Raw genomic sequence first — 14,498 nt, forward strand, 5'->3', positions numbered from 1 at the left:
TTATTGGAGCTTCTCAGGATTAGTTTTAGCAAACTTAAGGTTTCAGTGATTTAATGATCAAAGTATCAATAAGTGTCTGTGAAAAAAGAAACTTAACTAATGCTGACTGCAGGTGGACATGCTTACAATTAATTAACACAGTTAGTGAAACATTGGTTAGGAAAGTTACATCATTTCCAAGAGACTGATGTTCCTTGTGGGCCCCTTCCAGCTCGGAATGTTCTACAAACCTTAGCTTTGCTGTGTTCTGTGTGAACAGCAGCCAAGCACTGACCATTCCAGATGCATTCCCTTTGTCCCAGGGCTTGGAGTGAAGGGCAGTGTCTGCCCAGGGCTGTTCCACACAGGCTCCTGCCAGTGAAACACTGGAGCTACAGCCTCCCTTTCAGACAGCTCTGACAGTGCAAGCATAGGGATGTGCAAAATAAACTGACTTGTTCTTCTTTGTTGCTACAGAATTATTCCTTGCCGTGTTTGTGTTCATGTTTATGGCCTTATCAGCTCAAACTGACATTTCTTTGTACTTCTGTAAACAAAATACTTGAAAGAAGGTGTAAAGTGTTCCTCTTTTTCCTATCTGTCTGATGGAAAAGCTAAAAAGAAAAAACCCATCAGAAATAATCTTCAGCAATATTAGTGAAACTGAATTTAAAACAATATAACTGTTATGAACAGGCTTAGGGTATCAGGGCTCCCTGTCTGAGTCCATCCTCAGTCTCTAATTGATTAAGACCTTTTTTATTATGGTTTTAAGCTTGTCTTAATTTATTTTAAGCTCTTTGCTCAAGTGCAAGGCAGTCAGTTTTGTCACAGTGAAAAATATCTAATGTCTTTTGGGATTCTTTTTAAGTTTATAAATCCAGCAATGGGGAGAAAGCTTGTTTGCTAGTACTGGAATCCAGGGTCTGTGTGACTGGAAATTTAACATATCTTCTCAGTAGTAAAAAAGAGGATGCTTAGGTTTTGGGGGTCACAGAAAAATAGAGAAGTGTGGGCATATTCTGGTTTGTTGTTCCTGCCCCTTATACAGGTTCTGGTTTAATAGCTCAGGGTTTCAGTCTGTAAAACTGTTGTTTCATCAGAATTAATGTGTGTGACTAAAGAACACAAAAAGAAAAAAAGCATTGGTAAACTCTACCATAAGATCAAGACCAAGTTTTTAAATGTTAAAAACATTTAAGATACTGTGTATATTTTGTTAGTATGCTTACAGACTTCTGTAGCATACATGTAAGAGTATAAAATTTAGAAAAATATCATGGGTTTTTAGCACTTGGATCAATGAACATTCCTGGCTCTATCAAACTTCCCAACTGTAGAAGGTAATAAGGTAGATAATGTAGTTCTAGTGTGACACACAAACACGTTTTAATTAGTATCCCTGCTTATTGCAGGCATCTGCACACAATCAAATGATGCTGTAAGCAGCTGTGGGATGGGGTTAGCACATTATAAACTCAGTTCATCAGCTTCTGAAGTTTCCTGCCCAAAAATATGCCTGAAACCCCAATGCAGGCAGGAGTCCAGGAGCATTCCCTCATGTCTGGGTACAATTAAGGTTAAATGCTGAGAGGGACTTAAGTACATGAGATCCTTTTTAAAAGATTTAAGAAATTACCCTCTTATGTGGTATTTCAGCCAGTAACCTGAACCATGGATTTCCTTATGGTCTTGTGCTTCTGGCTTTGGGATGCTGGAGTGGCCTGGTGAGGGAATGTTGGCAGGACCAGGGGAAGATGACAATATATTGCTGAGATGTAATGGATGTGTTTTTCCTCCCCTCTTTTCCCAGCTTAGACAGACCATGACAAAGTTCTGCCAAGAGCATTTGGCTCCAAAGGCCCAACAGATTGACCAGGAAAATGAATTCAAAGGCATGCGGGCAAGTATTTCATGTGTGGTTCTGAAAGCCCTCTGGGCTTTGATCTCTGCATTAGTCCAGACAACCCCAAGCCACACCACAGGAACATGTGCATTAACTTTTCAAACTTAAAAGCCACAGAGAAAACCTTTTTTTGATTTCCTGTTTTAGCATTTGTTACCAACTTTCAGCAACCTGGGGCAGAACCCAGCTATAATATTCATAATAAAGATGGATAATGGTCTCCTTTGGATTCTTATCATGGCATTCCTGCCTGTCTGTTCTGATTCCTTCCCCAATGTCTGCTTTGTATACTCCTGACTCAGTCCCTTTCTTGGACATGAATTTCCTCTTCAGATTTGCTGTGAAAACATTGTGTACAAATGCTGAAACTTGCCTTTCTAATAACCCAAACAAATCCTGTGCCACAGGGTGCTTTGATTGATGGAAATGAGAGATCTGACTATTGGCTTTTATAAGCTCCACAAGACTCAAAAAGCTCTAAACATCTGCCAGCATTTCCTAGAGCTCTGATGTTGACATTTCCAGGGATGTATGTGCAGCTTTGAAGTGAAGTGTATAAATTTAGCCTGGCATTCCAGATGTCATCCAGAGCTATTGTATGATACTTTTTGAAGTCTCTGATAATTATTGATGGACACCTGGGCCACGTGAGGAGCACTCACCTGTGTGTCCATCACATAGCAGAGGAAAGGAGCAGCAGGGAGATGCCCCACCAGGACACGTGTGGGCCTCCCTGGTTACAACATCCTTTGCTACTGCATTTTGTCATGGCTGTAGCATTCCCATTTTTTAAATCTCCCCCAAGGATGCTTTGTTGGCTTTAGCTGCCAGCTCCTCTTTTACTGGAAGAGTTTTAAAGTGCCATCTCATAGCTTCATATTTCCAGGGTTTTGGTAATGGATAGTTTATACTATTACACAAAAATTTTCATTGGAGTGGGCAAAAAGTTAAATCTTAGGAGGTGTCTTTCCAGAATGAAATTTGGCATGTGAATTGTCACTGAATTCCACTAACTCCTCCCATGTGTAGCATAACTAGTCTGGGTTAACAGTCCTTAAATCTGTGTGGTTTCTCAGTTCCAAGGATGGAGCTGCACTGGATGAGGAACAGGAATTAGGGTTGTATTTGCCTCATTCTCATTATACCTTGCAGATAAATGGATGTGTCCAGTGAACTGCCTGGGGGAACTTGTTATGCTGATGCCCAGACTGCCAGTTTGGGCTGATTGCTTGTTCTGTATTCGTAGGACTTTTGGAAGAAACTTGGAGAACTGGGAGTTCTGGGAATCACAGCCCCTGGTAAGTCTCCTCTGGGCTTTTGCCTTCTGATGGATGATTCTTCAAACAAATGAGAGACTACTTAAACTCTCACTTTCCAGTTCACAACAGCCTTGTCTGTGATGTGGCATCCATTTTGTCGTATCTTTGTGTTTTAGAAAACTCTTTCCCAACTGTTTTTCTTCTTCTCTGACTTTGGATCCTTTTTCATTGTTAGACAAAATGCCTTTCACAATTTAAAAGCACTGCTCAGAAATGGTTTCTCCAGATGTAACACATGCAGCTCAAACATATTTGTGCCTTTCTAATCTGAAGCAAGTTTTGAAGAATGAGAGCTAGAGAGAAAAGTATCCCAGAACAAACATCCATCTGTAATGGGAGAAGTTAAAAGGTCTAAAATAATGCCCTGAAAAGCTGTGATAACTAATGGGGAGTGACCACAGCCAACCAGTCAGAAAAAAATCAGGGCAAATCTTATTCAGCCTTGTGCAGGTTAGTGAAAAGTGCTGTGATGAGTGTTACAGATGAGTGTGATCGTGCTGAATGCACCAAGGCAGGGTAATGAGGAGAAGCCCTTAGTGGAGAAAAGCAGCTGATGGGGCCTTTCTTTCCCCATGGAAAAGTCTGTTTCCTAGATGTGGCTGTGCAAAGGCTCTGCAGAATCCAGCTGAATAGCAATGCATCAGAATAATGCCTCTGCCTTGCCTTCAGTGCTGAAAGACTCTGCATTTCTGCTTTCTCTCTCTCCTCTTCCCCATTTACTGCTGCTCCTGTTTTTCCTCACTCTTACCTTCTTTCTTTGATGTTGTGCCTGAGGCTTACAGCAGTTTCCCACACTATAAATAAGCCATCACGAGTCCTGTCCTCCTTGATTTCCTCAAAGGTTTACCTCTCAAACCCTCTTATGCCCAAGATTTTTCACTTTATTTTGGATTTGTGTGTTTCTTTATTGATGTTGGTTTTGTTGGAGGAGAGTGGGATTTAGGATTGTGTGGAATCTTAGGAGGCTGTACACAATTAAATGGCATGTTTGGGTGCCAGTGCATCAAGTCTATTAAGGGAACATTTTGAATAACTGTGCTGTTTGTTTTCTTCCTAAAACTAAGACAACTGTGGTGTTTGTAACTTTCCATTTGTTTTATAAAGTGCAAAGTGAAGAAATATAAATATGTCGTTTCCATGGAATGATAATACAGGCATATCACATCCAAAGAGTAGCTTTGAAAGCACAGCATCATTTGAAATCACACCATGGTTTGTGTTATATGAGGAGGTGGCTGGCAGGATCATTTCGCTGTTCCTCTTGCAGTGCAAAGCAATCCTGGATTTGTGCTGCTCACAGTTACCTCACCTTTCTTGAGGCAAAAGCACCAAACCCAACCATTATATAGGAATTAATAAAAAAACTCTCTTGCTTTGGAGTACATAAGAAATTGTTAAGACCATCTTTTATGATACTGATAGCAAACCCCTAAACTCGGGTTTGTGATAGGGAGAGATTTTAGAGAATAAAGGGCCCTGCAGATAAAAGCAGGAGTCAAAATGAGGGACATGGGAGAGAAAGGCTGTGTGTGATGACAGTGGCTGTGGTGTTAATTTGAGGAATCTGGGACAGCAGCCCCTTGGAGCTGTGCCCTTTGGTCACTCTGAGCACAGAGAATTGCTCTTACCTTGTTGCTCTTGCTTGCAGCCTCCACATTGATGACGAGTAAGTGCTCCCAGTTTATCTCTCCAGCTGCTTCTTGGCATTCATGTCCTGTTGTAGGGCTTCTCTTAGCAGTACAACCACTTGCTTCCCACCTGGAGAACAAAGCTTTTAGGTTGGGAGGTGGCTGTATGTGTGTGTATATAAATGTGTTTAGAGGTACATGTGTGTATATTTATGTAGGCTGTTGGCTCCTCAAGGCCATTACGCATTTCTCAGCCTTCTCTTTTTACCTGCCTTCTCACTCCCTGTTCTACTGTGTGATTTTAATCTTCACTATTAGTTTTAGGCTCAGCTCCATGTGCCTAGCTGGGCTCCCAGTGCTGCTCTGTTTTGCTTCATCCTCTCTTGAAATCTACATGCTTGTCACTGACAAATTACATTTATGGACCATTCTCGTTCTCAGTTGGCCACACATCAAAATTCTGTTGTCCTGTGCATTTATAGGCTTAGAAATGTTCTTAGTGCCACATTTTTGAGCAGTTTGAGAATTCCTCTCGCTTGTTTAGGTGCAAACATACATGGATTTTACAAACCTTGCCTGTGTCCTTTTTTCTCACCTTAAGGAGGTTGCAACTTGGTGATTTAATCTTTGTGATAATACTAAGGTTAATAAGAAGGACTCATTATTACTCAATGTCAGTAGCATGTTCAAGATGTGTCCTTGTGCATGTTCTACATATAAACTATGTTATACAAGTCAGTTATGGATTATGCTGAATGACTTTAAGGTGAAAAAAATGCAATTCAGAGAGGATGGGGAAAGCCAGAAGTGCCCAGCTCAGGGATGGCGACAGTCAAACCCAGAAACATTCTCAGTGTCTTGGATTTCATTGGAGACTGAGCCCAGCCTTGGGATCTCGTGCACGTGGTGGGTAACGTGAGCTTTTCCCTCTCTTCCCAGCGGAATACGGTGGATCTGCCCTGGGATACCTGGACCACGTGCTGGTGATGGAGGAGATCTCCCGTGCGTCAGCGTCCGTGGGGCTCAGCTACGGGGCCCACTCCAACCTGTGCATCAACCAGCTCGTGCGCAACGGCAACGAGGCCCAGAAGCACAAGTACCTGCCCAAGGTAGGTGGCTGGAGGAGGGATGACACTGGAAAGCATTTGGGTCCTGGCTGCAAGGATGACGTCCTAAGCACCAGCAGATTTCAGTGACTAAAACTTGGGAAATACTGAACATGCCAAACTTGCCCATCTGGAGCTATGTTACTAAGGGAGGCTTTGAGGTGATACTGGAGAATATTCTTTCCAATTCCCAAATCGCTCCGAGATCTCTGAATGAAAGTCACTGCTTTTGTATTTTATAGTCTCCATTTCTCACTGCCCAACTACTTGGTTTGGCTGTTAATTAACTACACTGTGAAACTTCATCATCACTTGGGGCATTGATGTTGCAACTCAGAAGTGCATTAATTAGATTTCCATTTTTAAATGCATGTAAAAACAATGAGCACATTGAATCCCAGCTACTGAGATTATCATTGAAATTATCAGCACAAGAAACTTGATTTAAACAATGTGCAAAGTACAGTGTCACTTTCTCAAAGCACTGTGCAGCCTGCAAATGTGTAACCCCGAATTGTCCTCCTTCCTCAGGTGTATTTTCATGCTTCATTCTCTGCCTTTCAATGAGATGTGAAGTCACTTCAGCTCTAACTTGTTTTGGCTCCTGACAGAGCACTTAAATGTGCTTAACTAGATTTGAGCACTTCATTGGGACTTCTGTAGCAATGCACTGATGGATTGAATTGGTTAAACACATCTTAAGCATTGAGTCTTCTTTTTAAAAAAAAAGTAGAGATCAAAAGGAGGAGAAGATGGATGAAAGTACACAAGGAGAGAAAAAAAAGGCAAGGAGAAAAGGACAGGATGAAATAACAGGGAAGCAGAAGCAACAGCTCTGCCAGAGCCTGGTGTGAGCAGGCACAGGAGGAGGGTCCATCTGCTGTTTTGGGGTGAGTGTGGGGGGACTGGGCCAGGAGAACATTGCAGAGAACTTTGCCATCCCTTTTCACCCCCTCGTTGGCCTTTTGTGTTCACCAGCTCCTATTTGTGTAAAAGGGCAGCAGAAAGCCCAGGCAGGAGCTGGGGACAGGCATATGGCTGCCTGCATGGTTCCTTGGCACCTTCCTCATGTGTTGTGCAAGCAGGGCTGTGCTTGTGTGGCTCAGACAGAGCTGAGTCACCCTTCTCATCCCTCTGGGACTTGGTTCTGTTCCTTCGTGCAGTGCAAGGGAGCTTCTTGCTCGAGCTGTGCCAGGAGCAGCTCCCTGAGTTCTTGCAGAGAACAGTGACTGTGGAGGTTTGGTGCAGGAAAACAGGCCAGGAGGCTAAAGAGGGAACACAAACAATGCTCCTGGTCTTGATCTTTTGCTAATATTTGTCCTTTCTTCCAGCTAATCAGCGGGGAGCACATTGGAGCCTTAGCCATGAGCGAGCCAAATGCTGGCTCTGATGTTGTGTCCATGAAGCTGAAAGCAGACAAGAAAGGTAAAGCCTGTCCTGTGCTGCCCAGGGAGGTGCTGAAGAAACACATGAACACATCCCTGGAGGTGTTCAAAGAATATTTGGCCATGGCACTCATGCTCTGGTCTGGTTCACAAGGTGGTGATGGACCAAAGGTTGGACTCCATGATCTTGGAGGTCTTTTCCAACCTAAGTGATTCTGGGAAGCCTGTAGGGAATAAATAGAGTGGGAATACCAGTGTTGCTGTCATGAGCTAACAGATTTCATCTCTTGGCTTCCAGGAGACTTCTTTGTTTTGAATGGGAACAAATTCTGGATCACCAACGGGCCGGATGCGGATGTTCTCATCGTGTACGCTAAAACTGACATGAACGCTGTCCCGGCCTCCCAAGGCATAACCGCCTTCATCGTGGAGAGGGTACGTGCAGTCATTCCCACAGGGCTTTAAAGCAGAATCCTTCATCTTAACTGCCTCATTTGGAAGTCAGCTGGTTTTCCTTCCATATCTGCCAGCCTCTTCCTCAAAGACAAACTACTTTCAGCCTTTCAGGCAGGAAAGGAACATTTAATAAAACGAAATCTGAGCTCAGTAAACCTTTTGATGGATGTAACTTCATTATTAGAACAGTTCAGTTACTGGCAGAGCTTCCAACCCTTGCTGTAGGAGAGCCTGTGTTGGCAGCTGTCCAAATAATTTATTTATTTGCTGTTTGTGTGCATTAGAAAATGGATGCACAGGGTTCATATGTGTGTGTTTCTCTGTCCATCTGCTTTCTCTACATTTATGCTTAGACCTGGTCTTGTTCTTAGGTCACTTTATCTCCCTCCTGCCACCCTACACATGTTGCTGTGGTCAGGGGAATTTCACAGATCTCTCATGACTTTTTTTTTTAAGTCTGTTGGAACTGAGACATGAAGTGTATTTTTACTGCCTTGACTTTGCAGGGAATGCCAGGTTTCAGGACAGCCCAGAAGCTGGATAAGCTGGGAATGAGAGGATCTAATACCTGTGAATTGATCTTTGAAGACTGCAAGGTCCCTGGTGAGTTGGGTTCAAATCATGGTGGTTTCTGGCATTCTTGATCAGATAAATTACTATCACTAATCAGATCACTAATTACATGCATGTTCAGCCTGTGACCTGGAGGGCTTTGCAGATGCTTATCTCCTCTCTGGCAGTCTCTGAGGGAGCTGATGGAACTGGAAAAGTGCAATCTGCTGGATTGCAGGGAAGGAGCAGTCGTTTGTCAGGTCACTGCTCTTTCACCCTCATGGACCTAGTTCTTAACCACTGCTTCTCCAAAGCCTTGCTGAAGCTTCCCAAGAAACTTGTTTCAATTAGTGCTCCTGTCTTGTATGGAGGCGAGCTACTTTGCCCTAAGGGTTTTTTCACTGGAGACTTTCCAACAGGCTTTTGTAACATTTCTGAGTTCTTTTGGGGCCAGGGGCTGAAAATGGACATCCTTTCCCCTGTTAATTAGCACAACGGAGGACTCTGTAGTAGCAGCATTTGTTATTCCAGTGGCAATTTTTGTTGATAGAAAAATTCCAGCCTTTCTAGAGCAAATGGAGAAGATGTCTTATCATAAAAATCCTGATTGCACATTTGCAGAGCAAGGAGCTCTCCTGCTCCCCATATACACTTTCAAAAGCTAAAGTGGAAGAGTTTCAGCTGAAACCTAACATTTCTAACCATGTTGGATCCCTCCACCCTGAAATCACAAAGGCCAGTGCCCCGGTGCTCTAATCATGTCCCAGGAGTCATCCACAGGGAACAACATGTTCTTGTGGAAAGAGGATGATGACATGGAGAAGCAAATCACTGCAGTGTTGGAAGTTAATGCACTCGGCACTCTGGCCATTAATGCTCCTGCTAATTTTTGGCTTTGGAAGCTGAAACAGTTTTTTCCAGGAATTTTTTCAGGCTATTCAGTAATTTTTCATAGAATCCCAGGATGATTTGGGCTGGAAGGAACCTTAAGCTCATCCGGTCCCACCCCCTGCCGTGGGCAGGGACATCTTCCACTGGCCCAGGTTGCTTCTCTCCCCAGTGAGCACAGGCTCTCAGTGAGCAGCTTGTCTGAGTTTTGCACATAAATAAATCACTTTTCCTTTGCTCTTTGCAGCTGAAAATGTCTTGGGGACACTGAGCAAAGGAGTCTATGTTTTGATGAGTGGATTGGACCTGGAGAGGCTCGTGCTGTCCGGGGGTCCCCTAGGGTAAGGGATTGTCATCTTTTGTAGGTTGTAAGGCCAGAAGGGTCCTTGGGGATCACCAAGGCAGATGGGGATCCGTGGGGGCCTGCAGCTCTTGGTAGGATGGATCCTGGATGGAGAACTGGGTTACAGGGGCAGCAGAAGAGAGAGGCTGGATCAGGTGTGGGAAGGAAGCAAGTTGCAAGGAGATCCTGTGGCTGCTGGGTGTCCCAGTCAAAACCAGCACAGAACTCCAGCACCAGCACAGCTGCTCGACTGGATGCTCCTGAAGGTCCTCAGGGCCCTCTCAGCAGCCACTGCTCACTCAAATGTGCTCTGCCTCATCCTTGAGCTCTCAGCTCCTCATGCAGTGTTTTTCCAATTTGAAAGCATCTCTGTGGAGCCCCCTGTGACAGGCAAGGGATAAGAGAAGCAATGCCAGAAGGAATGTTTGCAAGTTTGCCTGCCAGTGTCCACTGACCCTCCAGAGCAGACTTTGGAAATTATCAGTCTTGATAAAAAAAATTTCCACAGATATAAATCTGCTTCAGTCCCCAGTTGCTGGCTCGTGTATCCCTGTGTTATTACTCAGGGAATAACCAGCTCATTTGTGTTACCAATTCCTTAGAATCTAACACACTATCTAGAGATTCACAAACTGGTTTATTCTTTATTTATTCAAACCTTAAGCTCCCCAGTAATTATTGGCACCCCACAGTCCTTTTGTCCTCCCAAGTGGTCTCTCTGGGCTAATCCTCTTGTGGAAAGATCAACTTCCACAAAACATGAGGAGGATTTTTTCCCCTTCTTGTTCTTACCTGTGGGGTTTTTTTTATGGTATTGGCTGATACTCCTTGAGTTGAGGGCCTCTGGAGCTAAGAGGAGCACAAACTGTCCTAGCTGTGGTTGTGAGAAAGCTCCTCAAGTCTCAGTCTCCTGAATTAAAAGGTCAGACCTTCCCACAGGATGAAGTCCCAAATGAGCACTGGGGAGAAATATGGAACCTTTGGATTTTATTCTTGGCCTTTTTTGAGTGGAGCTGTAGGAAGACAGCAGGGATATCACTTCAGCTATAAGAACCTTTTTGCCTTGGGTTACGTTTCCAAAGTTAAATCATTATTAATTAATATTTCTGCTGTTTCTCTCTTCCTTCTGCTCTTCTTAGGCTCATGCAAGCTGTTCTTGACCACGCAATTCCATACCTGCATGTCAGAGAAGCATTTGGACAGAAAATTGGTCACTTCCAGGTGAGGCAGAAAAGGAATTGAGACTTTTTGTCCTCTTTTCTCTTTAAAACTGAGAAGACTGAGAGCTTTGTTGTGGTGGGGGCATTGCATGGAGAAGGTCACCTGCTGATTATGCTGGGGCTGCATGATGTGATAATGAGCAGCCTGGGCTAGTGGAAGGTTCCTGCTCATGGCAAGGAGATGGAATTGGATGAACTTCAAGGTCCCTTCCAACTCAAGGAATCCTATGATGGTGTGAGAAGGTGGAAAGACCTCTGAGCCTGCTCCCCTGAGATCGCTGTTGGTGGCTGAGGGACTGTGGCTGATATCTAGGGTCTGTGGCTTAACAGAACCTCCAGGTCCCTCATGTCTGCTGGGTCCATGTCTCCTCCCATGTCTAGTTTCTCTCAGGTATTTTGAGGAATGGCTGGTTCCCCTCACTCGTGTTAATTAACATCCCTTGTCTTTGGGGCGTGCAGCTCATGCAGGGCAAGATGGCAGATATGTACACCCGGCTCATGGCCTGCCGGCAGTACGTCTACAATGTGGCCAAAGCCTGTGACCAGGGCCACTTCAACGCCAAGGTGAGCTCAACTCCTACCTGGGCTGTGTGTCCTGGGGCAATTCCTCCAGTCCCAGAGCCTCAGCGGGGGGGAGCCTCTGTACAATGAGTCCCCACAGCCCAAAGGGTCTTTTTTTCGCACCCAAAGTACCTTTTTTCACTCACAAATTAAAAGCAAACCTCCTTTTACAAGGCAAGAAATTTAGCAGCATCAGTAGGTGTTTATTGGAAGCCCAGACAGATGTCCTGGTTGTTGTAAGGGCTGTAGCAGTTGTTAGAGTTGTCACCTCCACATGTCACCACACCTCTGTTAGAGAAGGATGTTGAGTGTTTAACAGTGGGAGCACAGATCTATGCATCCCAAAGCAAGTCATGCTGGCCTCCTGGGAGATTGATGGGCTTTTGTGAGAGAGCCATCTTCTTTGGTGCACTTTTTATTTTTTTCCTTCTTCTGTCTTCATGTGGCATTTGCAGACCTGCTGTGAGCATTCTATAGTAACAGGGACACTGCTGGAGCTCCCTGTCCCTGTGCTTTGTGATCAAGTAGTTCAGGGTTCTTAGCAAGTGTCTGTAGAGTGATAGCAGCGTGAGGGCAGCACAGGGAGTGGAGATGAGCAGGTGACACCTTTCCTGACCGTCCCTTTGTGACTGTCCCATAGGACTGTGCCGGAGTGATCCTGTACTCAGCAGAGTGTGCGACGCAGGTGGCCCTGGATGGAATCCAGTGCCTGGGTGAGTCACTGATGGCTGGACAGAGCCAAGCACAGTGCAAGAACATTTCCCTCTGCTGTCCCACCCTCAGCCCTGAAATCAGGGACAAGGAGTGACTTGTGGCTTTTTTTGTGTGGCAGGTGGGAACGGTTACATCAATGACTACCCCATGGGGCGCTTCCTGCGCGACGCCAAGCTCTACGAGATCGGGGCGGGCACCAGTGAGGTGCGCAGGCTCGTCATCGGCAGGGCCTTCAATGCCACCTTCAAGTAACGCTGCCAGTCCAGAGGCAGCACCATGACCACCACGAGGCCTTGACCATGAGGCTGGAACGCACAATTCGGCTTCTTCCTGCCTGCCATTCCAGCTTCGTCACTTGTGGAGTCCCCTCTGCCTGCTCTGGGAACAGATGCTGCTGGACTGGGCTTGGACAAAATGAATCAGAGGGTACATGGAGGAAGAAGTGTTTTTTCTTTTTTGTGATCATCCTGATTCATGGTGTTCATGAGCTGTTGAGTCTCAGTTTTGCAAGGCAGACGTTCATCCCCCCCCCACCAGGCAGGCTGGCAAGGGGTGTGCAGCCACTCCTGCACCCAGGAAGTCAACCCAAACCCACCAAAATGGACAATGAGGGAACAACTTTGTTCTTACCAAAAAGCTCTGAGTGCCATTAAACAGTTAGAATTTACCATATTGCCATTGGAAGGTGAAACTTCCAGCTGTGACCTTCCAATGGGAACTTTAATACCTTCCATTCTGGGAACTCTACACCAACCACGTTGTGGGGTTGCTGTCATGAATGCTTAAAGTCATCTGTGCACAAGCAGCGTTTTAGGTGCTGATTCCTAAAACCTCCTTAAATCCCATGTGTGCTGCTTTGCAGAATTCCTTTCCTATTTGCAGTGTTCTGGCTGTTTCTGGAGTTATTTGGGTGCAGACCCGAGTCCTCGCTGTGCTGACTGATTCTCCCACCAGGTCATTCTCTCAGAGTTGTCACCATCCATCACTCTGGGGACAAGTTAACACATCAGAGCTGTGTTGTGACATCTGTGAATGAAGCAGGCAGAAAGATCTGACTTCTTTGGGGTTTGGTTCCCTCTGAAGGATGTTGTTTTGGCCAAGCCTGTCCTCACACTCCAACTCTGGGCAGCTGAGCAATGTGTTTGTGAGTGATCTCAGTGCATCTTGTATCCAGCAAATGGGGGCTTATCCAGCTTTTTAAAGGAAATGGCCCAGCATCCTGCCAGCCTTTAAGTGTGAATCACAAATTCAAATGGGCTGCTGGAAATGTGATTGAACAGTTAATTAAACAGTTGCCATGTAGGCAGCTCCCAGCAGTTTTAACAAAACTCACCTTCAATTATGTGTATTTTTTTGGTTATAGTTGACTCCTGTCTATACCACGTGACAGTAGACTAACACAGAATTTTAAAATGTCACAAATTGAAGACAGTTCACTTTTCTGAATTGCCAGGTAGGTCACCAAGAGTTTATAAAAGCCACAAAGAGCCAGAAAGAGCTTCTGAAGTCCTGGTGGTAGTAGCACCTTCCTCCAAAGCTTCATATTTATTCAGCCTCAGTGGGTGGCTGTCCCTCAGGAAGTGTCCCAGTGTTTAATTTTCAGCCTAAATCTCTGGATAGAAGGTGGACAGAGGTGCTTTGTCAGGAATATTTTGTTGAACTGCATCTGAAAATGCTGTGGAAGTGAATCTTGAGGTGCACTTCGTGCAGGAAATACTGAGTGCATTGCTGTTCATGGAGGTAAGAATTTAGTTATGTCAGCAGACATTTATGTTTTGTCGCAAAATTATTCCTGGATCACTGTTAAGATCCATTCCTGCCAGAGGAACTTTTCTAGGGAGTGTCAGAGCCTTGACAGGATGGTGTGAGATTCAGATTGTTAAAAATAGGTTTTCTAAGGTGGAAGGAACCCAGAGATTTTTAAACCTGTCCTTCAGTACTGGAGAGGTCTGGTTTTAATACACATAATAAATAATGGCTTCACTTTCCAGGCTGATCAGCACCTTGGAGTTGAAGGTAAAATGAATCAATATCTAACAAAACTTTGGACAGGGGCAGGGACAGATTCATAAATCCTCAGCAGGGTTGTGTTATTCAAATCTCACTACCTTCCACAGCAGCTGCCTAGGGAAAGGGATGGGAGAGCTTTTTTGGGGAAAAGAGGGTTAATCTTTATACTGTGCAAATAAAATAAGCTTTTGCTGTGGCCTGTGCTCTTGGGAGGGCCCAGCAGAGGGGAGATGCAGGCTCTGCTACCCACCAAAGCACATCCAGGCTGGCAGCAGCAACAGATACAGTGTTGCTTTCCCTGCCTGTCCTCCTGTCTTCCCAACCACAGCTTTTCCCCATAATTCTAATTTAAAAGAAATAAATTTACAGAGATCATGCAGGCTGTGCCTTAGCTCCTCTGGAGAGCAGCAGAGCTAACAGGGAAAACACAG

The 14,498-nt window shown here is 44.9% G+C and overlaps 1 protein-coding gene across 1 annotated transcript; it reads left to right on the forward strand.

Moving 5' to 3' along the window:
* Positions 1-1,792: 1,792 nt before the first annotated feature.
* IVD (isovaleryl-CoA dehydrogenase) lies at positions 1,793-13,385 on the forward strand. The gene is made up of 11 exons (XM_041404098.1): positions 1,793-1,882; positions 3,132-3,183; positions 5,772-5,941; positions 7,270-7,363; positions 7,622-7,758; positions 8,286-8,382; positions 9,467-9,560; positions 10,702-10,783; positions 11,242-11,346; positions 11,984-12,056; positions 12,176-13,385. Exons 1-11 carry the CDS (start codon positions 1,805-1,807, stop codon positions 12,307-12,309), a joined length of 1,116 nt encoding a protein of 371 aa, XP_041260032.1. The 5' UTR covers positions 1,793-1,804; the 3' UTR covers positions 12,310-13,385.
* Positions 13,386-14,498: the final 1,113 nt, after the last annotated feature.

Source organism: Onychostruthus taczanowskii, unplaced genomic scaffold (assembly GCF_017590055.1).
Source record: "Onychostruthus taczanowskii isolate IOZ18803 unplaced genomic scaffold, ASM1759005v1 scaffold208, whole genome shotgun sequence".
In the NCBI taxonomy this organism is placed as follows: Eukaryota; Metazoa; Chordata; class Aves; order Passeriformes; family Passeridae; genus Onychostruthus; species Onychostruthus taczanowskii.

What these genes read in the sequence shown, in the direction of transcription:
- IVD (XM_041404098.1), top strand. Translation starts at nt 1,805, where the DNA reads ATGACAAAGTTCTGCCAAGAGCATTTGGCTCCAAAGGCCCAACAGATT. An exon ending in AGCACAAGTACCTGCCCAAG is followed by an intron (nt 5,942 to 7,269) that starts GTAGGTGGCTGG and finishes CCTTTCTTCCAG; the next exon opens with CTAATCAGCGGGGAGCACAT. An exon ending in TGAAGACTGCAAGGTCCCTG is followed by an intron (nt 8,383 to 9,466) that starts GTGAGTTGGGTT and finishes TGCTCTTTGCAG; the next exon opens with CTGAAAATGTCTTGGGGACA.